The following is a 27084-nucleotide window of genomic DNA, read 5'->3' on the forward strand; positions in this document are numbered from 1 at the left end:
GACAGCAGGTCTGTTGTGACCATATATGTAGAACTATATACATGTATGCATGTGTGCATATAAATTATATACATTAATATAAATTTTATATTATATATAATATACGTATGTATATAGACATGTCATAACAGGAGGAGATGGTTACCTAAAATTTAATGATAGCTGTCTTAGGATGGTGGGATTTTGGGTGATTTAAACCTGTGTATCCTTTTTGTTTAAAAAATGTTTATAATGAACAAGTATTGTGTAAATAAAAAAGAAAAATTAGGACATTTTAATTATAAAAATAATTACTATGTTACAAATGCACATTGAATGCAAAAAACTGATCTTTCCTTTGAGATGTAATGCTGAATATAGGGGCGGGGCAAAGAGCTGAAGCAGTTCCCAGCTTTTGTGGTTCCCACCCTGAGGGAAATCAGATGGGGTGTTTGATGTTCCATGTCTCTTAAAGAGTAGTTTTCACATTTTTTTTCTTTTTGTGAGGAAGATCGGCCCTGAGCTAACATCTGCCAATCCTCCTCTTTTTGTTGAGGAAGACTGGCCCTGGGCTAACATGCATGCCCATCTTCCTCTATATAGGACACTGCCACAGCATGGCTTGACAAGCGGTGCCTCGGTCCGCGCCCGGGATCCGAACCGGCGAACCCCGGGCTGCCACAGCGGAGCGCGCACACTTAACCATTTGCACCACTGGGCCGGCCCTAGTTTTCACATTTTAGTCATGAAATAATCCATTTTTATTTGCACATGTTGTTTTTAAAAAATGCATTTTGGGTTTTAATTTTTATCGTGTTTTACAATCAGACATCTTTTGCCTGTAGTAGCAGTAAACTGTAAAACAGGAGACTGGCTTTCTTTAAGTGCTTCATAGACCCTTTCTAGGGACACTCCTGACCTTTCTCTTGTAGTGACCCTGTAGACCATGAGCTGTAGTTAGCCATGTGGAAATACATCATTTTCCTGCTATCTTACCACTTACCTCTCCATACTTTGCATATACTGTTCCCCAGCCGACTCCTATGGCAACTAATCTCTCTCTTGTTCATAGCACATCTCACAATTTAAATTTTTTATCATCCTAGACTGTCAACTCCATGAGGGACTGAAATGTGACATTTCTGAGTTCTGTACCTGACTTATTGAAGGTATTCATTAAATGTTTTTTAATGAATGAGTGAACAATAAAGCATATAAATACAATAGTTCTGAAAAGAGACAAGTCATAGTTTTAACACAGTTTATTTTCTCCCACAGATCATCAGAAGATAAGTAATTTCCCATGTTCTTTCTCCAGTATCAATAAGTCTGAATGAAATGACGTCTGTGGGTCCACGGATCCTGGCTCCTTTGTTTGCCATGGAAGGCAGCCTGCTTCATAGATTCCCCAAGGAACCCAGGAATTGTGGCGAACTGTTTCTTAGGTTCCAATTCTCAGAAAATTTACCAGTAGAGAGATCATCATCATCATCATCATCATCATCATCATCATCTATAGATTTTGTATCAAAGATACCAAAGAGTACATAGTGAAAATAAGTCTTTCATTCTTTTGTATCCAAGACACCCTCTCTTCCCAAATGCAACCATTGTTAGGTTTCTTATCTATCCTTTGAAAGATATTCTTTTTTTTTTTTAAACACACACACAAATTTATAATTTTATACATAAATGACAGCTTACATACTATACATCATTTACTCACTTAACAATATAACTTGGAGGTGGTACCATATCTGTATATCTAAAACACCCTCATTTAAAAAATGCTACATTGTATTCCATTGTATGGGAACATCATAATTTATCTAAACACGTCTCAGTAAATGGGCATTTAAATGGTTTCTAATAATTTACCATTACAAACAATGCTGCAATGAATATTCTTGTACATACATATTTTCACATATGTATGATTATACGTGTGTAGGCTAAGTATATAGGAGTGAGTGCAATTGCTGGGTTAATGTATATGTGCATTTTAAATTTTGTTAAACTATTTGCAATTTGTCCTAAGTGGTAATTATACCAGTTTACACTTCTATCAGTAATGTATGTATTTTTCCCCTCCTCACATGAAAAAGTATTTGATGGCCACATATCTGAATGGCAAAAAGGAATACTTTCTTATGGTTTATTATGTATTTCTCTCTTTATGAGTGAAACAGAGCAGTTCTTTACAAAATAAAAAGATTTCTCTTTGTATTATAAAGTAATGACCAAAGCAAATCACTCAAATTTTTTATTCTCCAGCATCTTCATCTGCAAAAGGAGGGAGTTGGATAAAGTCTCTGCGTCCTTTCTCATCCCAACAATTCTAGGAAAAGGACAAACAACCATGATGAATAGGTTCAATAATAGGATGAATAATTCTCATAGTGGTACTAATTATTTATTTAAATCTTTTTACTAGAAAAAGTATGAAGATAAGCCAGTTGCCCAAATATTTTTTTTAACTACAGCTCTAATTTTTATATCGCCAGAAATGTCTGCAGGGCGTGTTTCATATCTTTGTTCCTCAGACTATAGATCACAGGATTAATGAGTGGAGTTCCCACAGAATAAAACAGAGTCACAAGCTTCTGCATGCCAGCTTCGTGCTCAGATGTTGGGCTCAGATACATGGCCATCACTGAACCATAGAAGAGTGAAACCACAGCCAAATGAGACCCACAGGTGGAGAAAGCCTTTCTTCTCCCAGCTGCTGAAGAGATCCTCAACACAGCTCTCAGGACCAGAGCATAGGAACTCATGATGCAGAGGAAAGGCATAAATAAGAGCAGAGAACTTATAACTGTCCAATAAGACTCCACTACTGGGGCTCTGGTACAGGTGAGTACTAACAGAGGACCTGGGTCACACAGGAAGTGGTCAATAATCCTGGACCCACAGAAGGACATCTGGGAAATGATGATGATAGGGACTGGGAACCAGAGGAAACCAAGTACCCAGCAGTTGACCACAAGATTGGTGCAGAGATGTCCAGTCATAAGAGCAGGGTAATAGAGAGGCCAGCAGATGGCAAGGTATCGATCAAATGCCATAATAGCCAAGAAAAAGCATTCTGTAGCACCCAAGGAGAAGAAAAAGTAGAACTGGAGAAAACACCCAGAGAAGGAGATGACCTTGGTGTCAGAAAGGAAGTTGGCTAACATGTTGGGGACAGTGGAGGTGACATAGCAGATCTCCAGGAAGGAGAAGTTGGCGAGCAGGATGTACATGGGAGTGTGGAGTCTCTGATCCCAGAGCACAGCACAGATGATGGAACCATTGCCCATGAGGGTCAGGAGGTAGACAATGGAGAAGAGCACAAAGAGGAGGATCTGCCCCTCCCTGGGGCAAGGGAAGCCCAGGAGGATGAAGACAGTGATGGTGCTGGAGTTGTTGGAGATTTTCATGTGTCTGTGAGCTGTGAAAGGACCCATAATTACTAAATAACCCTAGAATCACAGAGGGACTTCATCTTCTTCGTCCAAACGAGAAACTGACAGTTGTTTGTTTATTCATTATAAATTCAGTATTTATTGAGTGTTTACTATTTGCTAGGTATTTTTTCTAGGTACTGGGTGTACAGCAGTGAACAAAATAGATGAAAATCCTTATTTCATGTAGCTTACCCCAGGTAGGAGAATGCAATGTAGAAAACATTACAATGTATAATTTTCCTTTTCTCTCCCGTGAAACTAAATATACTGGGTTAGCTCTTCCTGGAAAATACCTTTTTAAGAGTAGGCTGAGGTTATTGCTAAGTCAAACAGGAGTGTCAATGGAGGTGACTGGGGATACACATGATCCTTGCATTTAGAAAATTTTCTGTAATCTTTTTTTTTTTTTTAATTTTATTTATTTATTTATTTTTTCCCCCAAAGCCCCAGTAGATAGTTGTATGTCATAGCTGCACATCCTTCTAGTTGCTGTATGTGGGACGCGGCCTCAGCATGGCCAGAGAAGCGGTACGTCGGTGCACGCCCGGGATCCAAACCCGGGCCGCCAGCAGCAGAGCGCGCACACTTAACCGCTAAGCCACGGGGCCAGCCCTGTAATCTTTTTTTTAAATGAATGGATAAGTGCTTTTGCTAAATACTCATGAGCAGTCACCTAATGCAACTGCTTGTAGGCAGGTGCCTTGTTAGATCATTGGATTCTGGAGCATGAAAAATGTGGGACTTTTGATGTCACTTAGAAATTACTTAAGAGTTGGCTATATTTCAACATAACCTGCTGATTTATTCTCTCTAGTACCATTATCTATCAATTTCAAGAATAAATCCATCCATGTTTGCTGGGGAAAACTACCTGAAAAAATAGCACATAAGGCCATCTGGATGGGTATCCTGAAAGTTAACATTAACGTTAGTAACCTGACCGTCTTGAAACAGGTCTATTCTCTGGCATAAGGATGCAGTGGTGTGCTAGAACTCTTTCTCTGGGTCAGGTTTGTTTAGGACGTTACTTGATTCTATGTCAAGGGGCACTCACGTGTCCAATAAGAACTGCCACGACTCTAACCATTTCTGTCTTAATATCTATCACCATAGGACTTTGCTGGCCTCAGCTAGGGTGGGATGGTGAGGGGGAGACGATGACTGCATTAGGAGCTCCATCTTCTATATGCTTTTGCTTAGCTTTTAAATTCATCAGTCTAGGAGCTCAGATTAAGTTTCAAATGATTATATATTTATTTCTTATGAAGGGGAGCTAAAAGCAGATTTTATTTTAAAATCTCATTTTATTATAAAATAAAACAATAAATTTATTAATAATTTAATAAAAATAGTATAAAATAACAAAATTTCATTATTTTTTTATAAAATCTCAAATTTATAAAAAATTTGTAAAATGACTCTCTATTATATCTGCTTGGCATAAAAATATTGAGGACTTTTGCCCTTGTTGAAGAAGTTTTTTTTTTCCTCTTCTGTAATTTGCCTTATCTCTTTGTAGAATGTTTTAAAACCAAGTGTTGGGGTCATTTGGCACACTAGCAGATGCTAGGATTTGATATAACTGATGAACTCAGGTTATTTATTCTCAGAGGTTAAAACAAAACAAAACAAACACTTTATGAAGCCTGTGAGTTTATAATATTAATTTAGAGAAATGATAATGGCTTTTTTCAATTCAAGGAATCTGTTGCTTAGTAGTGGCTGCATATTTTTGGTCTGGATTGTTTTGCTGGTTTTCCTCAAATCCCAATTTATATGCAGTCATCTATTTGACCATCTGATTCCTGGAAATGTGGATAGCTGACTAAATATTTGAGGACCTTCTTTTTTCTTCCTTATGTTTTTATGTCACATCTCCCTTTCTCTTATCCTTCATATACAATTCAGCTGTGATTCCTGTTTCCTGTATTTCTAAAATACAGTTTGATGCATCTGCTTCCTCTTTTCCCTGCACATCTACTTATTTGTCTGTCTTTGCCAGTTGAATGAGGGCAGGGACCCCGTCTGCTGAAGTCATTGCTTTGTTATAGTTGTGGCACATAGTAGGAATTTAATAAATTGATGTACAACTGCTCTCTTTTTCTCCCCCAAATATTTTCCTGATTATAAAATATGTTGAACACTGAAACTGGGAAATGCATGAATTGTAATGAAGAGAATAAAGCTTCTTTTTAAAAATATCTACAAATAGAAGATATTTTGAAATATGTTCTAAGCCTTAAAACAATATTATTTAATAAAAATGATTTTTATACCAGGTGAACTGAAAAAATGATGTGAGTAAAATTTGCAGGAATGTATTATTTAATAACTTCTCCATATTACCGGAAGTTACTGGAGTATTGATATAGATTTCAGGGAATTCATTTGAAAGGGGGTTTTGAGAGATTGAATGTTCTTGGTAACAGAAGCTATCTGAATTTAAGTGATTATTCCTTCAACAGCTAACAGATGGGCAGCGAGCGGAAGAGTGGAAAGACAACGGCATAAATTCTGTTGATTTTTTTTAAACTAATAGGCTTTCTGAGTCAAGCATAGTTATTTAACATCTCTGAGTTTTAGTTTCTTAAATGTAAAATGGGAGTTGTACTTCATAATTCTTAATCCTGTTCATCTCTGAGATGTTTATTGTTATTCTAGGAATGCCTACACTACATAGGACAGCTACACTTGCAAATCTAGAAGTGATATATAACGCTGGAAGGAAAATCTGTGCTGGATTTTGTGTTAATTATACATGAAGGTACAGGATTCAGAACAGTTCCTTTTCAGGATAGTTTTCCAAGTATAAGCCTCAAAAATCTATCCTGGAAAATAGGAAATGTGTTAAAATATTTTATGCTAAACTTAATAAAATTAAGTGAGGGTAAAGGTACAGTAATAATTACTAAGCTGTCTTGTTACTCATCGTTTGCCAGCTCCTAAGTATAGGAAGCAGCTGTTGTGTTAATTGGTCAGTCTCAGTGGGCCAAGTCCCCCTGTAATGAGAATGTGAGCAGAGGGGCCTCAAGGCCACATCTGTGCCCTCAGGCTGCTTGGAGAGAGGATTAAGAAAACAAAGCAAATCAGCTTTACTCTTATACTTGTGAAAATGGTCTCCAAAAGTCTGGATGCTATATGTGTATGTGAACTTCTGACTTCTGGATGCTACTTTAACAATCTAGATATTTTTCGCTGATACTTTCTTTGGAACTTAAAGCTGGTCCCAGAAACTGCAGTGGAGTTGAAGTCTTGGTATGCTCACGAGTTAACTCCTCAGCAGCCAGTCCAGACAATTCCCCTGTGAGCATAGTCCTCTGACTCCCTGGCCTGGGGAGGCTGTTCCATGGAGGAACACACCTCCAGAACTTGACCATCTGGGTTTGAATTCTGCCTCCACCACTTTCTAGTTGTGGTTGCTGCACAAGTTATTCACCTCTCTATGCTTCAATTTCATTTTCTGTAAGGAGGAGAGAATGAGAATACTGGCTACAGAGGGTGTTTTAAAGATTAAATAAAGAATATTTGTAAAATGCCTGGTAACCAGTTAATGCTGTATAGCCCTCTATCTCCTTGTATAAACCTTATTGAAAGCCCTTGAAAGTAAGTATACTTATCCATCGCTCTTAAGTGGTAGGCAACTGTGCTATATTAGAAGTAGTACTGGATTTGAATATGGGAGCCCAGGATTTGAATTCCAGAATTACATTGCACTGTTGCGGGAAATTCTAAAAGGCAATTATTTCTTGTCTCTTAGTTTCCTCAAATGACAAATGGAGATGATAATGCCTTCTTCTCCCAAGGGTTGTTACAAAGACTGTTGAATAAGATTGTAAATTGACAAGGTGGAAGCACCTTGTCAATATTGGACATATAATAAATATTAGATGTTTTGTGTAAAATTGTAGCAGAGTTCGCAGGAGTCTTTTTTTGAGTGATGTAGATTCTCCAGCTATATTTGAATGTTTTTTTCTCCTCTAAGTATTGCATTACCTTCTTTCTTGAAGCAGGAAAGGAAATCCCACCTGAAGCTTCTCAGTCAGTTTCTTGTAGCCGTTCTGAGAGTAGATGTAGTTGTCTTTGTAGTAACCAGCTGGAAGAGAAGGCATAAAAATAGGCTGGGATGAGGACCAGTGCATATATGTGCTGTAGAATCCAGGGATCATAAGTAGAGTTTGTCTTTTGCTCCTTGAGGATTCATTTACTGTATCTGGAAGGAGAACAATGCCAGGAGAAAAAGCTGTGCTAGTTATTCCCTTGCTCACTCCCTGTCTTCTCTGGAGACCCTTGTGCCTTCACTTCTGCTTTGATTTTCACCTCACCCCAGTGGTGGAGGAAGTAATATCTTCCACTGAGTCTGAATCTCTTAGAGAAGCAATCAATAGATTTATCAATCAGTCACCAAACCTGTTCTGAAAATCTATCATATGCTCAAGGGAAATTCTTTCAAACAAAACCCAAGGTATAGTATCTGTATGGCTGGAGTTTGTTTTTGGTCTTCTGATAAGTTGATGTCAATTGGGGGTTCTGGGGACAAGTACTCCCTCCACCCTCCAGAAAGAAGGGATCCTATTTGGAAGTACAGGACTTCAGCCAAGAGGGCTGTGGATTATCACTGCCTTCCTAAGACCACCATGGCCTCCTTAGTGATCTTTCCCTCTCTTCTTTCAGTCAGGGCTTCTGAGTCACAACAGTTCTACTGAAGAACCGTACCTCTCATGGGACATTTACCAGGCCCAAGGATACTTTTGGCCAAGGGGCCACATGGCAGGGTCATTCTGCAGCAGCAACATGCAGAGAAGCTGCAATTGGGGGTTGGGCTTCATCCTCAACAAAGGAGCAGGTCTTTAAGCACAACTCATGGACTGTCCCTTTATATTCCTTGAAGGAGTTTCCATCTTAAACATCTCACATCCTATTTAAGCACCTTTGATGTTTCCTCTACCCACAGCATAAAGCTCAACATCTGCAGCCTGGTCAGTAAGGCCCCTGCAGTGCAGCCCTGACTTATCTGTCAAGTCTTGCTTCTCAGAGTTTCCTGTGCCTTTTTTTCCTGTGCTCCAGCCATACTTAGCTATGCACACACACAACTCCAGCCCCGTATTTGTTGAGTGAGTCATTTTACCCTCTGAAAAGCATGAAAGGACACTCTGACTCTGAAAGTAGGAGACCCCACCTCTGTGGAGTGATGCGCCCAAAGACCTGGATTCACATATTCAGGTGTAGCGTGTTTATAAGTTAACTGCATGCAAGAATATCCATGTGTTGCTATGCTTATTTTTCTTTCTTTTTTTTGCCTTTCCCCCTCTCCCAGTCACTGTGATTAGATCTCAGAATACATTGATATTATGAGCAGATATATTATGAGCTGAATAGGATATCATGTGCTGACTTAGGCATGTAATCACCATTTACAATGTTTAGGTGAAAAAGGAAACCTGTTGCAGATTTAATCAGTCTTGGCGTGAACTTATATTTCTAGCAATGGTTATTTAAAAAGTACATACTTCATATGGGAAACTTGTTACGAAAAAGGATACAAAACAAAAGTATCGGTCATAATTAACTCCTCAGAAGAGTTGATGATGTTTTATTTACACAATATTCTCCTTTTCTTCACATTTCCGGTCAACTATTTCTTTTCTTCTTCTTCTCCTTATCCTCCTCCCCCTCCCCCTCCCCCTCCTCCTCCTCCTTCTCCTTCTTCGTTTCTTTTTCTTCTTTCTTCTTCTTTTTTTTTTTTTATGAGGAAGATTAGCCCTGAGCTAACACCTATTGCCAATCCTCCTCTTTTTGTTGAGGAAGATTAGCCCTGGGCTAACATCTGTTCCCATCTTCCTCTACTTTATGTGGGATGCCTGCCATAGCATGGCTTGACAAGTGGTGCATAGGTCCATGCCCAGGATCCAAACCTGTGAACCCTGGCGCACCAAAACAGAGTGGGTGAACTTAACCACTACCACCAGGCTGGCCCCACTGGTCAACTATTTTTTTTTTTTTAATTTTTTGTTTATTGCAGTAACATTGGTTTATAACATTGTAAAAATTTCAGGTGTACATCATTGTACTTCTATTTCTGCATAGATTACATCATGTTCACCACCAAAATACTAATTACAACCCATCACCACACACATGTACCCAATTATCCCTTTCACCCTCCTCCCTCCCCCCTTCCCCTCTGGTAACCACCAATCCAATCTCTGTCCCTATGTGTTTGTTTATTGTTGTTATTATCTACTACTTAATGAAGGAAATCATACGGTATTTGACCTTCTCCCTCTGACTTATTTCACTTTGCATCATGCCCTCAATGTCCATCCATGTTGTCACAAATTGCTGGATTTCGTCGTTTCTTATGGCTGAGTAGTATTCCATTGTGTATATATACCACAGCTTTTTTATCCATTCGTCCCTTGATGGGCACTTAGGTTGCTTCCAAGTCTTGGCTATCGTGAATAAGGCTGCAATGAACACAGGGGTGCATGTACCTTTGCAAATTGGTGTTTTCAAGTTCTTTGGATAAATACCCAACAGTGGAATAGCTGGATCATATGGTAGTTCTATCGTTGATTTTTTGAGGAATCTCCATACTGTTTTCCATAGTGGCTGCACCAGTTTGCACTCCCACCAGCAGTGTATGAGAGTTCCCTTCTCTCCACAACCTCTCCAACACATGTTGTTTCCTGTCTTGTTAATTATAGCCATTCTGACGGGCGTGAGGTGATATCTCATTGTAGTTTTGATTTGCATTTCCCTGATAGTTAGTGATTTTGAACATCTTTTCATGTGTCTGTTGGCCATCTGTATATCTTCTTTGGAGAAATGTCTGTTCAGGTCTTTTGCCCATTTTTAATTGGGTTGGTAGTTTTTGTTGTTGAGATGCATGAGTTCTTTATATATTTTGGAGATTAAGCCCTTATCAGATGTATGGTTTGCAAATATCTTCTCCCAATTGTTAGGTTGTCTTTTTCGTTTTGTTGATGGTTTCCTTTGCTGTGCAGAAGCTTTTTAGTTTGATGTAGTCCCATTTGTTTATTTTTTCTATTGTTTCTCTTGCCCGGTCAGATGTGGTGTTTGAAAAGATGTTGCTAAGACTGATGTCGAAGAGCGTACTGCCTATGTTTTCTTCTAGAACTTTCACAGTTTCAGGTCTTACATTCAAGTCTTTAATCCATTTGGAGTTAATTTTTGTGTATGGTGTAAGGTAAGAGTCTACTTTCATTTTTTTGCATATGGCTATCCAGTTTTCCCAACACCATTTGTTGAAGAGACTTTCTTTTCCCCATTGTATGTTCTTGGCTCCTTTGTCAAAGATTAGCTGTCCATAGATGTGTGGGTTTGTTTCTGGGCTTTCGATTCTATTCCATTGATCTGTGTGTCTGTTTTTGTGCCAGTACCATGCTGTTTTGGTTACTATAGCTTTGTAGTATATTTTGAAATCAGGGAGTGTGATACCTCCAGCTTTGTTCTTTTTTCTCAGGATTCCTTTAGCTATTCGGGGTCTTTTGTTGTTCCATATAAATTTTAGGATTCTTTGTTCTATTTCTGTGAAAAATGTTGTTGGAAGTTTGATAGGGATTGCATTGAATCTATAGATGGCTTTAGGAAGTATGGACATCTTAACTATGTTAATTCTTCCAATCCAAGAGCACGGAATATCTTTTCATTTCTTTGTGTCTTCTTCAATTTCTTTCAGAAATGTTTTATAGTTTTCGGTGTACAGATCTTTCACCTCTTTGGTTAAGTTTATTCCTAGGTATTTTATTCTTTTTGTTGCAATTGTAAATGGGATGGTATTCTTAATTTCTCTTTCTGCTACTTCGTTGTTAGTGTACAGAAATGCAACTGATTTTTGTATGTTGATTTTGTATCCTGCAACTTTCCCATATTCGTTTATTACTTCTAAAAGTTTTCTGGTGGATTCTTTAGGGTTTTCTATATATAAAATCATGTCATCTGCAAATAGTGACAGTTTCACTTCTTCCTTTCCAATTTGGATCCCTTTTATTTCTTTCTCTTGCCTGATTGCTCTGGCTAGGACTTCCAATACTATGTTAAATAGGAGTGGTGACAGTGGGCATCCTTGTCTGGTTCCTGTTCTTAGAGGGATAGCTTTCAGTTTTTCACCATTGAGGATGATATTAGCTGTGGGTTTCTCATATATGGTCTTTATTATGTTGAGGTACTTTCCTTCTATACCCATTTTATTCAGAGTTTTTATCATAAATGGATGCTGGATCTTGTCAAATGCTTTCTCTGCATCTATTGAGATGATCATGTGATTTTTGTTCTTCATTTTATTAATGTGGTGTATTACGTTGATTGATTTGCAAATGTTAAACCATCCCTGCATACCTGGAATAAATCCCACTTGATCATGGTGTATAATCTTTTAACGTATTGTTGTATGTGATTTGCTAGTATTTTGTTGAGGATTTTCGCATCGATGTTCATCAGTGATATTGGCCTGTAATTTTCTTTTTTGTGTTGTCCTTGTCTGGTTTTGGTATCAGGGTAATGTCAGCTTCGTAGAATGAGTTAGGAGCTTCCCCCTCCTCAATTTTTGGAAGAGTTTGAGAAGGATAGGTATTAAGTCTTCTTTGAATGTTTGGTAGAATTCACCAGGGAAGCCGTCTGGTCCTGGACTTTTATTTTTGGGGAGGTTTGTGATTACTGTTTCGATCTCCTTACTGGTGATTGGTCTATTCAAATTCTCTACTTCTTCTTGATCCAGTTTTGGAAGGTTGTATGATTCTAAGAATTTATCCATTTCTTCCAGATTGTCGAATTCCTTGGCCTATAGTTTTTCATAGTATTCTCTTATAATCTTTTGTATTTCTGAGGTGTCTGTTGTAACCTCTCCTCTTTCATTTCTGATTTTACTTATTTGTGCCTTCTTTCTTTTTTTCTTGGTGAGTCTAGCTAAAGGTTTGTCTATTTTGTTGATCTTTTCAAAGAACCAGCTCTTGGTTTTATTAATTTTTTCTATTGTTTTTTTGGTCTCTATTTCATTTATTTCTGCTCTGATTTTTATTATTTCCCTTCTTCTACTGATTTTGGGCTTTGTTTGTTCTTCTTTTTCCAGTTCCTTTAGGTGCATTGTTAGATTGTTTATTTGAGATTTTTCTTGTTTGTTGAGATAGGCCTGTATTGCTATAAACTTCCCTCTTAGAACCGCTTTTGCTGTATCCCATAAATTCTGGCATGTCGTATTTTCATTTTCATTTGTCTCCAGGTATTTTTGATTTCTTCTTTGATTTCTTCATTAACCCAGTCGTTGTTCAGTAGCATTTTGTTTAATCTCCATGTATTTGTGGCTTTTCTGATTTTCTTCCTATAGTTGATTTCTAGTTTCATACCTTTGTGGTCAGAAAAAGATGCTTGGTATTATTTCAATCTTCTTAAATTTATGGAGACTTGTTTTGTGGCCTAATATGTGATCAATCCTGGAGAACGTTCCATGTGCATTTGAAAAGAACGTGTATTCTTCGGTTTTTGGATGGAATGCTCTGTATATATCTACTAGGTCCATCTGTTCTAGTGTGTCGTTTAAGGCCAATGTTTCCTTATTGATCTTCTGTTTGGATGATCTATCCGTTGGTGTAAGTGGAGTGTTAAAGTCCCCTACTATTATTGTGTTACTGTCTATTTCTGTTTTTATGTCTGTTAATAATTGCTTTATATATTTAGGTGCACCTACATTGGAGTGCGTAGATATTTACAAGTGTTATATCCTCTTGTTGGATTGTTCCCTTGATCATTATGTAATGCCCTTCTTTGTCTCGTTTTACAGTTTTTGTTTTAAAGTCTATTTTGTCTGATATGAGTACTGCTACCCCAGCTTTCTTTTCATTGCCATTTGCGTGGAGTATCTTTTCCATCCCTTCACTTTCAGTTTGTGAGTGTCTTTAGGTCTGAAGTGTGTCTCTTGTATGCAGCATATATATGGGTCTTGTTTTTTTATCCAGTCAGCCACCCTATGCCTTTTAATTGGAGCATTTAGTCCATTGACGTTTAAAGTAGCTATTGATAAGTATGTACTTACTGCCATTTTTTAACTTTTTTTTTTTTCCTCAGTGTTTTAGTAGTCCTTCTCTGTTCCTTACTTCTTCTATACAGAATTGATGGTCACTTTAGTTTGACCTCTGTCTGAAAGCTGTACTCTTTAACTACCCTCCTCCCTCCTTTTATGTTTTTGATATCATATCCAACCTCTTTTTTGTGCATTTGTATCCATTACGTTCTAATCGTGGAAATAGATAATTTTTCCTATTTGTGGTCTTCTCTTTTCCCCTTAAATCAGTCCCTTTAACATTTCTTGTAACACTGGTTTCTTGGTGACAAACTCCTTTAATTTTTGCTTATCTGGGAAAATTTTGATCTCTCCTTCCATTTTGAACGATAACCTGGCTGGGTAGAGTATTCTTGGCTGTAAATTTTTTCCTTTTAGCACTTTAAATATATCATGCCATTCTCTTCTAGCCTGTAAGGTTTCTGCTGAGAAGTCAGCTGATAGCCTTATGGGGTTTCCTTTGTATGTAACTTGACATTCTCTTGCGGCCTTTAGGATTCTCTCTTTATCTTTAATTCTGGACATTTTGATTATGATGTGTCTTGGTGTGGGCCTCTTTGGGTTTATCTTGTTTGGGGTTCTCTGTGCCTCCTGTACCTGGATGTCTGTTTCCTTCCTTAGGTTAGGGAAGTTTTCATCTATTATTTCTTGAAATAGATTCTCTGCCCCCTTGTCTCGCTCTTCTCCTTCCGGGACACCTATAACACGGATGTTAGTGCGCTTGATGTTGTCCCAGAGGTCCCTTAGACTGTCCTCACTCTTTTTAATTCTTTTCTCTTTTACCTGTTCACCTTGGGTAATTTCTTCTAGTCTTTCTTCCAGCTCACAGATCCGTTCTTCTGTATCCTCTACTCTGCTTTTGAGTCCCTCTAATGAGTTTTTCATTTCCAGTATTGTATTCTTCATTTCTGATTGGTTCTTTTTTATGTCTTCCATTTCTTTGTTGACATTCTCACTGAGTCCATATATTCTTCTCCCCAGATCAGTGAGCATCCTTAACACTCTTAGTTTGAACTCTCTGTCGGGTAGGTTGCTCATTTCTGTTTCACTAAGTTCCTTTTCTGGGGTTTTGTCCTGTTCCCTTACTTGGAATGTATTCTTTTGCCTCTTCATTTTGCCTCTTTCCCTGTGCTTGTGTCTACGTATTAGGTAGGTCAGCTACGTCTCCTGCTCTTGGATAGGTGACCTTATGTAAGTGATGGCTTAGGAGGCTTCCAGTGTGCTTCCCTCTGTTCTCAATGTTCCAGGGGTGACCCCTATGTGGGCTACGTGTATCCTTCTGCTGTGGCCTGTTTGCTCTCCCTGTAGGCGCCCAGGGAGGCTGAGTTATGCTCCTGGCCAGCTGTTGTAATGCTCAGCTGCTTGTAGTTGTTGTGGGCTCTTCAGTCTCTTTATCAGCTGTGGGGAGCCCCAGCACAGTTGGCTGCAAGTTCTAATACCACATTTGTGTTGCAGTATTTCTTTTAAGTGAGTAGGCCCCCACCGTGGCAGGTTGTTAGGCTCAGGGCCTTACAATTGCTGTAAGCCTCTAGCCTATTAGGTCTCTTGTCAGCTCTCTGAGGATTGCAGCTGGGTGGGGCTGGCCTCAGGCACAGGAGCACCCAATTGTTTCAGGTTTTGGAAGGTGGAGCAAACCTCCTATGTGGGTCTTTGAGAAACATAAATCTTCTGTGGCTGAGAAGCCCTGCCGCCCACAGGTCCACACACACAGTCAACACAGTCCTGCCCCGTGTGAGCGCCCCGACCTCCCCAAGTGGACCCAGTCTCTCCACGGCGGGAGCCCCACACACTCTGCCACCGCCCCACACTCTCCACCTGCTCCTTGTGCACACCCTGCCCCGCTCAAGTCAGCTCAGTTGCCAGGCTGCAGAGAATCCAGTCACCAATCTATGCAGGCCCACAAGTTGCCTGAGGGCTTGTTGTTGGGTGGGGCTAGTCTCTAGGGTGGGCTGCCTGCCCTGGCTGAGCTGGATTAAATCGGTGCTCTAGCGGGTGGAGCAGACCCTGGGCTAGCAGGTCTCAGGGAGAACTCCAATGGCGTCTGTGTCAGCACGCTCACACCAGGCCACAACAATGGCCGCCGCCAATGTCCCAGTCCCTGGAGAGGTCTCACCCCTCACCGAGATGCACTCAGGGCCTATTAGGTGAGTCTCTTGTCACCGAAGCACTGTGCACCTTTCTTTCTGGTGATTTTAGGATGCTTTCTGGAACGGGTGAGTTTGTGCGCGGGCCCTTTAAGAGCCAGTTTTAGTTTCTTTGTGAACCGGGTTTTCTGGGGGTGCTACCCAATGCTTTAGTAGCAGACACAGTCAGATATTATGCTGCTGGTCTCAATTGTGCTGGGTCCACAAAATGCCCACAGCGGGGGCGCTCCCCGGCTCAGGGCCCCACACCTCCAGGGAGGCTGCGTACCTGTGAGCTGCTCCCGGCGGCCGTGAAGCTGGCGGTTTGTGAAGGTGGCGTTTTTCCTCTCCAGAAGGGAGTCTCTGCCTCTTCTACCCCAGTTAGGATTGTCCGTTGTTGCAGGAGTTCCTCTTATCCAGTTTTCAGTTCTGTCTCAGGGGTAATTTTTCCACGAGTAGTTGTAAATTGGCTGTGTCCACGGGAGGAGGTGAGTTCAGAGTCTGCCTACGCCGCCATTTTGACTCCCTGTCCTTTGATCCATTTTGAATTAATTTTTTTCTTTGGAATGAGTTAAGGGTCAAATTAAGTTCTTTTATTTGTGATGTTCAGATGCCCAGTGCCATTTTTTGAAGACACTATTCTTTCTTCATTGAATCATCATGGCACCCTGTTAAAAATTAATTGAGCATAGATATACAGGTTTATTTCTGGATTTTCAATTCTATTCCATTGATCTATATGTCTAGACTCAACCTCTACTACTTTGATTACTGTAATGTTGTAGTAAGTTCTGAAATTGGAAAGTATGTGTCCTTTAACTTCGTTCTTCTTTTTCCAAGATTGTTTTGGCTTTTTTAGGTCTTTTCAGATTCCCTATGAATTTTATAAGCAGCGCTTCTATTTCTGTGAAGAAATCCACCGGAATTTTTATAGAGATTTCATTGAATCTGTAGATCACTTGATGAATATTGGCATTTTAACAATATTAATATTTCCAGTCTATGAACATATCTTTCCATTTATTTAGATCTTAAATTTCTTTCACAATGTTTTATAATTAGTGTATAAGTCTTGCATCATCTTGATTAAATTCAATCCTAAGTATTTAATTATTTTTGATGCTATTGTAAATCGATTTGGCTTCTTAATTTCCTTTTCTGATTATTCATTGCTAGTGTATAGAAATACAACTGATTTTTGTATATTGGTCTTGTACCCTGTAATTTGGCTAAATTCATCTATTATTTCTAGATTTTGTGTGTGTGTGTGTGGATTCTTTGTGATTTTCTATATATAGTTTTGTGTTATCTGTGAATGGAGATAACTTGACTTCTCTCTTTCCAGTTTGGATGCCTTTTATTTTTTTTATTGCCAAATTAAACTGGCTAGAACTTCTAGTGTAGTGTTTAATAGTCGCTACTCAACGTTGTTGATGGAGTCCTTTAAGCAATTAGGGTGAATCAGGAAGCAGTTAGTAGTGTCCCTTTGATGAGTTCCAAGCCCTGGTTGCTGTGCTCCCAGCCTCTTCACAGTCCTTCAGTTATGCAGATCACCTCAGTATTCTGGATGCCGTGCAAAAGAAGCTGGCCTCTTGGGCAGCACCCCACACAGCTGGGGAAGTTGGGAGGCTTTCACGTTGTTGTAAAAGCACGCATCTTTATCTTGTTCCTGATTTCAGGAGGAAAGCTTTCAGTCTTTCACCATTGAGTATGATGTTAGCTGCGGGTTGTTTATAAGTGCTCTTTATCATGTTGAGGAAGTTTCCTTCTAATTTTAATTTGTTGAGTATTTTTATCATGGAAGAGCTTTGGATTTGTCTATTGATTTTTCTGCGTCAATTGAGACGATCATGTTTTTTTCCCGTTTATTCTATTCATGTAGTATATTACATTGATTGATTTTCTTATGTTAAATCACCCTTGCATTACTTGGATTTCTTATGTTGAACCACTCTTACATCTCACTTGGTCATGGTGTATAATTCTTTTAATATACTGCTGGATTCAGTTTTGTAGTGTTTTGTTAAGGATTTTTATATACATATATTCATTGGAGATATTGATCTGTAGTTTTAATTTCTTTTGATGTCTTTGCCTGGTATGGTATCAGGTTAGTGCTGGCTTCAGAAAATGAGATAGGAAATGTTCGTTTTTCTTGTATCTTTTGGAAGAATTTGAGAAAGATTGGTGTTAATTCCTCTTAAATGTTTGGTAGAGTACATCACTGAAGTGATATGGCCCTGGTTTTCTTTTTTGGCAGATTTTGATTAGTGATTTGATCTCTCTACTTATTATAGGTGCATTCAGATTTTCTATTCCTTTTTGAGTCAGTTTTGGTCGTTTGTGTGTTTCTAGGAATTCATGCATATTGTCTAGGTTATCTAATTTGTTGTCATCTAATTGTTCTTAGTATTCTCTTATAATCCTTTTTAAATCTGTAAGGTCAATAGCAATGTCGCCACTGTCGTTTCTTTCTTTCTTTTTCTTTTCAGTAATTTGAGTATTCTGTTTTTTTCTTAGTTCTGCTAAAGGTTTGTCAATTTTGTTGATCTTTTCAAAGAACCACCTTTTGATTTCATTTGTTTTCTCTATTATTTTTCTCTTCTCTATTTTGTTTATGTTTGCTTTAATGTTTATTATTTTCTTCTTTCCAATAGATTTTAGTTTACTTTTCTTTTTCTTGTTATTTGATCTGTAAAGTAACGTTAGTGATTTCAGATCTTTCTTTTTTTTTAATGTAGCTATTTACTAGTATTAATTTTCCTCTGAGAACTATTCTCACTGTATTATTTTCCTATTAACAAAGATTTAAAATTATTGTTTTATTCATTTGTGTTTTACATCACACAGAAAAAAAGAAGAGTTACAAACCAAAAATACAAAAATACTGCTTTTATATTTATTTATATAGTTACCTTTGCCAGTTTTTTTAATATATAAATATGGCTTTAAGTTACTTTCTATTGTCCTTTCATTTCAGCCATTAGGGCTCCCTTTAGTGTTTTTTTGTAGGGAGGTTTGCCAGAATTCTTAGTTGAGTGTTTTTCTTTTAGCATTCTAAATATGTCATCCCATTGCTTTCTGGCATCTTTGGTTTCTGATGAGAAATTGGTTGTTAATCTTATTCAGTATCCGTTGTTCATAATGAGTGACTTCTCTTTTGTTGTTTTCAAGATTCTTTTGAAGCCTCTGTATTTGACAGTTTGATTATAATGTGGCTCAGTGTGGATGTCTTTGATTTTATTCTACTTGGAGTTTATTGAGTTTCTTGGATATGTACAGTCACGTCTCTTATCGTTGGGCAGTTTTAACCATTATTTTGTCAGACATTCTTTCTGTCCTTTTCTTTCTCTCCCCTCTTCTTCTGGACTCTCATTATGTGTACATAGATATATTTATTGATGTCCTACATGTCTCTTAGATTCTGTTGGTTTTACTTAATTCTTTTCCTTTCTGTTTCTCAGACTGGGTAATCTCAATTGACCTATCTTTAAGTTCAGTGATTCTTCTGCTTTCTCAAATCTACTGTTGAACTTGTCTAGTGAATTTTTCCCTTTTGTTATTGTACATCCCAGCTCTAGAATTTTTATTTAGATCTTTTGTAAATTTCTATCTCTTTATCGATATTCTCTGTTTGGGGAAATTCCCAGGAATATGTGAGTGGTCTTCAGAGTCCTTATTCTCCAAAGTTTCTCACTCCAGAGCTTTTCTTCCCAGGATTTTCAGTGTGTTTATTGCTTATCTCTATTGATATCATTTGTCCTAGGTGGCAGAGGCTGGTTCCTTTGCCTTTTAATGTTTTTGAGGAATATCCTCTACACAGCTGTTTCTCTGCCCCGAAACATTTCCAAATTAGATGAAGTAAAGACAAGCCTCCTCTTGTAGTCTTTTAGGAAGCCACTAGACAGGTCAAAACAAATAAATAACTTTTGAGAATAAGGTGCATTCTGCTGTCTCTGGAACCAGGAACCCTTACTAGGAAGATATACTGGTATCTTTAAGAGTGCTGCTGAGCTGAGGAGGAGGAGATGTGGAAAGGGTAAGTTAAAATGCCATAAAGCTGTCCTACCATGTTTTATTTGCCTTTTTCTTGATGAAGCATTAGCTTGGTTGCTGTAAATCTTTGATTATTTTCCAGAGTTCTCATAAAGCTGATTCTGACAACTTTGGCCATTTTTTTCAGTGTTTCTGTAGAGGAATGGGTCTTTGGAGTTCTCTACGCCATCATGTTAATTTAGAGGAGAATAAGTGGTAAAGCTGAAGAAAAGCATGGGCATGACTAGTATAAAATTCCTCTTTCCCCTTTGGTGCATAGATAGACTGACGTAGTTGCAGATAGGCTCACGGGAGGCTCCTAAAGAATTGATAGCATTCCATATTTTTTTGTTTGGGTGAAGACAGGCACAAGCATTTCTAAGTTTTATATTCTTTAAACTTATATTTATATTATACAGACTTTTATGTATGTATGCTATATTACATAATTAAAAAAAAAAAGATTTGCAATACATTTGTCATTGTCTTTAACAAGACCCTTCCTAGAAATTTTTTTTAATGGGTTGAACCTATGTGAGAACAAAACACTTTAAAGCAATGTGTATCTAGCAATAGGGGAAAAATTAAACAATAATTCATTTACACAAGAGAACAGTACTAAACTGTGAAAAAGAATGAGGCATATCTATTTATATTGACCTGGATAGAAAGTTATAAAATTTTAAGAGAATAAAAACACATAAGCAATAGTCTGTATAATATAATCAGTTTAAAGAAATTAAAGCCATTATATAGGCATGCATTTGCATGTGTGAATATGTACAGAAACTCTGACCAGTACTAATCTTGTTACTGTGGGAAGTGGAATTGTGAGGACAGAGAGTGGGAAACTTTACCCTTAACTTTATACTCTTATGTATTGTTTGAAAATTTTATGACAAGCCTATATTATTTTATAATAAAAACACATATTAAGGGGCCGGCCCAGTGGCGCAAGCGGTTGGGTGCGTGCGCTCCGCTGCGGCGGCCCGGGGTTCGCTGGTTCGGATCCCGGGCACGCACCGATGCACTGCTTTGGCGAGCCATGCTGTGGCGGCGACCCATATAAAGTGGAGGAGGATGGGCACGGATGTTAGCCCAGGGCCGTCTTCCTTGGCAAAAAAAGAGGAGGATTGGCGGATGTTAGCACAGGGCTGATCTCCTCACAAAAAAAAAAAAAAAACAACAACAAAAAAAACACATATTAAAATGTAGTTTTAAAAACAGATAAGTGTCTTAAATATTAAAAATTGTAAATAATCAGTTAGTGGTTTTGTGACTAAAACATATTTAATTCTAGTGAGGGCTGATTCAAGAACTAGCTCATTCACTCAATTCTAAAAACTGTTCCTTTCTCCACATGCTTACTATGAGTCTATCAGTTATCATGCTAGATGCTGGGGATAAAAAGATGAGATACTGTCCTTGTCCTCAAAGGGCTAATAATCTGGAAAAAGAGACACAGACACATAGTAGACTCACCTCAAAGAGTCTGTGAGTAAAGTGATGGAATTCTATTTATTTTATTTTATTTTATTTTATTTTATTTTATTTTATTTTATTTTATTTTATTTTATTTTATTTATTTTTTTGGAGGAAGAGGCGGAGTCAAGATGGCGGCGTAGGCAGACTCTGAACTCACCTCCTCCCGTGGACACAGCCAATTTACAACTACTCGTGGAAAAATTACCCCTGAGACAGAACTGAAAACTGGATGAGAGGAACTCCTGCAACAACGGACAATCCTAACTGGGGTGGAAGAGGCAGAGACTCCCTTCCGGAGAGGAAAAACGCCGCCTTCACAAGCCGCCAGCGCCACGGCCGGGAGCAGCTCACAGGCACGCACCTCCCTGGAGGCGCGGGTCCTGAGCCGGGAGAGCGCCCGCTGTGGGGCATTTTGTGGACCCAGCACAATCGACACCAGTGGCATAATATCTGACCTTGCCTGCTACTAAAGCATTGGGGAGCACCCCCAGAAAACCGGTTCACAAAGAAACTAAAACTGGCTCTTAAAGGGCCCGCACAAACTCACCTGTGCCAGAAAGCATCCTAAAATCACCAGAAAGAAAGGTGCACACTGCTTTGGTGACAAGAGACTCACCTAATAGGCCCTGAGTGCATCTCGGTGAGGGGTGAGACCTCTCCAGGACTGGGACATTGGCGCGGCCATTGTTGTGTGGCCTGGTGTGAGCGTGCTGACACAGACACCATTGGAGTTCTCCTGAGGCCTGCTAGCCCAGGGTCTGCTCCACCCGCCAGAGCACCGATTTAATCCAGCTCAGCCAAGGCAGGCAGCCCACCCTAGAGACTGGCCCCACCTAACAACAAGCCTCAGGCAACGTGGTGGGCCTGCATAGATTGGTGACTGGATTTTCTGCAGCCTGGCAACTGAGCCGACTTGAGCGGGGCAGGGTGTGCACAAGGAGCGGGTGGAGAGTGTGGGGCGGTGGCAGAGTGTGGCAGGAGCTCCGCCGTGCGGAGAGACTGGGTCCGCTTGGGAGGTCGGGGCGCCACGGGGCAGGACTGTGTTGACTGTGTGTGTGGACCTCTGGGCGGCAGGGCTTGTCAGCTGCAGAAGACTTGTGCTTCTCAAAGACCCACATAGGAGGTTTGCCCCACCTTCCAAAGCCTGAAACAATTGGGTGCTCCCTGTGCCTGAGGCCAGCCCCACCCAGCTGCAATCCCAGAGAGCTGACAAGAGACCTAATAGGCTAGAGGTTTTACAGCACCCTAAGGCCTGAGCCCAACAACCTGCCACACTGGGGGCCTACTCACTTAAAAGAAATACTGCAACACAAATGTGGTATTAGAACTTACAGACAACTGTGCTGGGGCTCCCACACCTGATAAAGAGACTGAAGGGCCCACAACAACAACTACAAGCAGCTGAGCATTACAACAGCTGGCCAGGAGCATAACTCAGCCTCCCTGGGCACCTATAGGGAGAGCTAACAGGCCACAATAGAAGGACACACGTAGCCCACATAGGGGCCACCCTGGAACATTGAGAACTGAGGGAAGCACACTGGAAGCCTCCTAAGCCATCACTTACAAGGTCACCTATCCAAGAGCAGGAGACGAGCTGACCTACCTAATACGTGAGACACAAGCACAGGAAAGAGGCAAAATGAGGAGGCAAAAGAATACATTCCAAGTAAGGGAACAGGACAAACCCCAGAAAAGGAACTAAGTGAAACAGAAATGAGCAACCTACCTGACAGAGAGTTCAAACTAAGAGTGTTAAGGATGCTCACTGAACTGGGGAGAAGAATAGATGACCTCAGTGAGAATGTCAACAAAGAAATGGAAGAAAAAAAAAAGAACCAATCAGAAATGAAGAATACAATACTGGAAATGAAAAACTCATTAGAGGGACTCAAAAGCAGAGTAGAGGATACAGAAGAACGGACCAGTGAGCTGGACAAAAGACTAGAAGAAATTACCCAAGCTGAACAAGTAAAAGAGAAAACAATTAAAAAGAGTGAGGACAGTCTAAGGGACCTCTGGGACAACATCACGCGCACTAACATCCATGTTATAGGTGTCCCGGAAGGAGAAGAGCGAGACAAAGGGGCAGAGAATCTATTTCAAGAAATAATAGATGAAAACTTCCCTAAACTAAGGAAGGAAACAGACATCCAGGTACAGGAAGCAAAGAGAGCCCCAAACAAGATAAAACACAAAGATGCCCACACCAAGACACATCATAATCAAAATGTCCAGAATTAAAGATAAAGAGAGTATCTTAAAAACCGCAAGAGAAAGTCAAGTTACATACAAAGGAAACCCCATAAGGCTATCAGCTGACTTCTCAGCAGAAACCTTACAGGCTCGAAGAGAGTGGCATGATATATTTAGAGTGCTAAAAGGAAAAAACTTATAGCCAGGAATACTCTACCCAGCCAGGTTATCATTCAAAATGGAAGGAGAGATCAAAAATTTCCCAGACAAGCAAAAATTAAAGGAGTTTGTCACCAAGAAACCAGTGCTACAAGAAATGTTAAAGGGACTGATTTAAGGGGAAAAGAGAAGACCACAAATAGGAAAATATCTATTTCCACGATTAGAACGTAATGGATACAAATGCACAAAAAGAGGTTAGATATGATATCAAAAACATAAAAGGAGGGAGGAGGGTAGTTAAAGAGTACAGCTTTCAGACAGAGGTCAAACTAAAGTGACCATCAATTCTGTATAGAAGAAGTAAGGAACAGAGAAGGACTACTTAAACACTGAGGAAAAAAAAAAAAAAAAGATAAAAAAAGGCAGTAAGTACATACTTATCAATAGCTACTTTAAACGTCAATGGACTAAATGCCCCAATTAAAAGGCATAGGGTGGCTGACTGGATAAAAAAACAAGACCCATATATATGCTGCATACAAGAGACACACTTCAGACCTAAAGACACTCACAAACTGAAAGTGAAGGGATGGAAAAAGATACTCCACGCAAATGGCAATGAAAAGAAAGCTGGGGTAGCAGTACTCATATCAGACAAAATAGACTTTAAAACAAAAACTGTAAAAAGAGACAAAGAAGGGCATTACATAATGATCAAGGAACAATCCAACAAGAGGATATAACACTTGTAAATATCTACGCACTCCAATGTAGGTGCACCTAAATATATAAAGCAATTATTAACAGACATAAAAACAGAAATAGACAGTAACACAATAATAGTAGGGGACTTTAACACTCCACTTACACCAACAGATAGATCATCCAAACAGAAGATCAATAAGGAAACATTGGCCTTAAAACGACACCTTAGAACAGATGGACCTAGTAGATATATACAGAGCATTCCATCCAAAAACCGAAGAATACACGTTCTTTTCAAATGCACATGGAACATTCTCCAAGATTGATCACATATTAGGCCACAAAACAAGTCTCCATAAATTTAAGAAGATTGAAATAATACCAAGCATCTTTTCTGACCACAACGGTATGAAACTAGAAATCAACTATAGGAAGAAAATCAGAAAAGCCACAAATACATGGAGATTAAACAAAATGCTACTGAACAACGACTGGGTTAACGAAGAAATCAAAGAAGAAATCAAAAATACCTGGAGACAAATGAAAATGAAAATACGACATGCCAGAATTTATGGGATACAGCAAAAGCAGTTCTAAGAGGGAAGTTTATAGCGATACAGGCCTATCTCAACAAACAAGAAAAATCTCAAATAAACAATCTAAAAATGCACCTAAAGGAACTGGAAAAAGAAGAACAAACAAAGCCCAAAATCAGTAGAAGAAGGGAAATAATAAAAATCAGAGCAGAAATAAATGAATTAGAAACCAAAAAAACAATAGAAAAAAATTAATAAAACCAAGAGCTGGTTCTTTGAAAAGATCAACAAAATAGACAAACCTTTAGCTAGACTCACCAAGAAAAAAAGAGAGAAGGCACAAATAAGTAAAATCAGAAATGAAAGAGGAGAGGTTACAACAGACACCTCGGAAATATTTTTTTGGAGGAAGATCAGCCCTGAGCAAACATCCGTGCTAATCCTCCTCTTTTTGCTGAGGAAGACCGGCTCTGAGCTAACATCTATTGCTAATCCTCCTCCTTTTTTTCCCCAAAGCCCCAGTAGATAGTTGTATGTCATAGCTGCATATCCTTCTAGCTGCTGTATGTGGGATGAGGCCTCAGCATGGCCGGAGAAGCGGTGCGTCAGTGTGCTCCCGGGATCTGAACCCCGGCCACCAGTAGCAGAGCGCGCACACTTAACCGCTAAGCCACGGGGCCGGCCAGACCTGGTGTATTCTAGATGTATTACAGAGGGGCACATAGGCCAGCCTGGGGATGTTGGGAAGGCTGTCTGAAGTGACATCCGAGTTGAATCTTAGTGAAAGAATAGGTGTTTGACAGGTGTAGCTACATATTCAACGTCTAGTAAGTTGCAGTAGTAGGATACTTGTGAGCTATGGAGTTTTATAGAAAATGTTTTCTGTTCCTTTTTCAGCTAATTAGTTCAGCTGAATCACTAAAATATTAGTGCTGAGTTATGGCAAAACTGTGATGGATAGTTGAAGCTTGTCTTTAGTAGCTGCCTAAGCAGATTTTCTGATTCCTTTGCCCACCATTTTTAGGTCTCTCTACCTGCCCTGAAGCATTGTGCTCTCCACTCTTCCAAGAGGACTTGCAAAGAGATACCTTTCGGTCTTCAGGTGTGGTTTTTCTTCTTTCTGAGGCTACAGCAATGTTTAAACATTTGTACTTGTAGCTATTTAACTGGATGGTTTGGACTTGGTAGGATGTAAACATAAAGGAACTTTATTTTTTCTCACCATGTCTACTTCAGACACTTCCTGATATTCTGTCTGTCTCCACCTGTGGGTAATATCTTGGGCCGATATGATAGCTTTTCTAATTAATTTTAGTATTAATACATGGTCTCCTTATCCAGGTATTGGAAATTCTAGTGCAGTCTAAAACCAAAATTTTAATTTTTTATCCAAATTAAAACTTTATTTCTCAAGGTTGGGTCTGACTCAGCCTTGATCTATTTCTTTCCTCTGTCCTTTCACTCCTCCTCCTCCACATTACTGCACTGCCTCTGGTCACACTCGGATTGAGGTGGAAGAGAATTAAAAATAGAAAGGCTTTTCCTTGACTGGTGGTGTTGCCTTATGGGTTTAACAAATGTTTGTATGTTGATTTTAATCTCATGGAGTGCTTTCTTTTTGGGGGGAGGTGAGCTCCCCAAACTTCAGTTCCCTCGTGTGAGCAATACTTCACTGGCTGGCTACTTATGACTTCATTGGTCCTTAGATTCTGGCGACTCACTCCAATAGACTCACTTTTGTGGTTGCCTTACCTCTCCAACTAGTACTTCTGGGTGGAATTCCTGTCAAGATGGTCCAAGGTGGTTACCTTCCAGGAGCTCTAACTAGGCCTAATGTGGGTAATCTAAATTTGTTCTATTATTGGTGGGAATTCAATTTGCTCCTGTTATAGCCTGTTTTCTTTCTGCTCTGCTCTCAGAGCCGGCTTTTCTACAGTATTTACATTATTTTCCATGTATGAATCAGTGATAGTGTAGGTGTCCCTCAAACTCCAGGGGACAAGGTCAAGCTTTCTGAGTGGTTCTCTTGATGTCATCATCATTTTTCTTATGAGAATTACGTGCTAACAACTCACCAAAGATATTTTTACTTGTGGCTTCAATCAAACTTCCAGCCTCCCCTTGTATACTGTGGATGAGGATGATGAGCTAAGAACTGTGAAACTGGCTTTATAATCTCTTAGTGTATCCAGCATTGATGTGTGGATTTTCTGCCAAAAATTCAGGATAACAGGCATTTTACGTGTTATGTGTCTTTTTAACAAAGTGTTAGGCAGACATGTAAGCAAATAACCAATATCTTTCATATGTCTTAGAATTGTGTGGACAGATACGGCACATTG

General features: G+C 39.3%; 1 protein-coding gene and 1 long non-coding RNA gene across 2 annotated transcripts; both read right to left on the reverse strand.

The window, feature by feature from the left end:
- Nucleotides 1-1226: 1226 nt before the first annotated feature.
- LOC147917502 (uncharacterized) lies at nt 1227-16143 on the reverse strand. The gene is made up of 3 exons (XR_015550053.1): nt 15913-16143; nt 7419-7518; nt 1227-2317 (listed from the first exon to the last, which is right to left on the reverse strand). It is a non-coding gene; the product is annotated as an uncharacterized LOC147917502 (long non-coding RNA).
- LOC106800421 (olfactory receptor 11G2-like) lies at nt 2341-4695 on the reverse strand. The gene has a single exon (XM_014780374.2). The coding sequence runs from the start codon at nt 3423-3425 to the stop codon at nt 2472-2474; it is 954 nt and encodes a 317-aa protein (XP_014635860.1). The 5' UTR covers nt 3426-4695; the 3' UTR covers nt 2341-2471.
- Nucleotides 16144-27084: the final 10941 nt, after the last annotated feature.

Source organism: Ceratotherium simum, chromosome 3 (genome assembly GCF_057802395.1).
Source record: "Ceratotherium simum simum isolate JZ-2026a chromosome 3, ASM5780239v1, whole genome shotgun sequence".
NCBI lineage: Eukaryota > Metazoa > Chordata > Mammalia > Perissodactyla > Rhinocerotidae > Ceratotherium > Ceratotherium simum.

Excerpts from the sequence above, each read along its gene's own strand:
- LOC106800421 (XM_014780374.2), bottom strand. The coding sequence starts at position 3,425 with ATGGGTCCTTTCACAGCTCACAGACACATGAAAATCTCCAACAACTCC.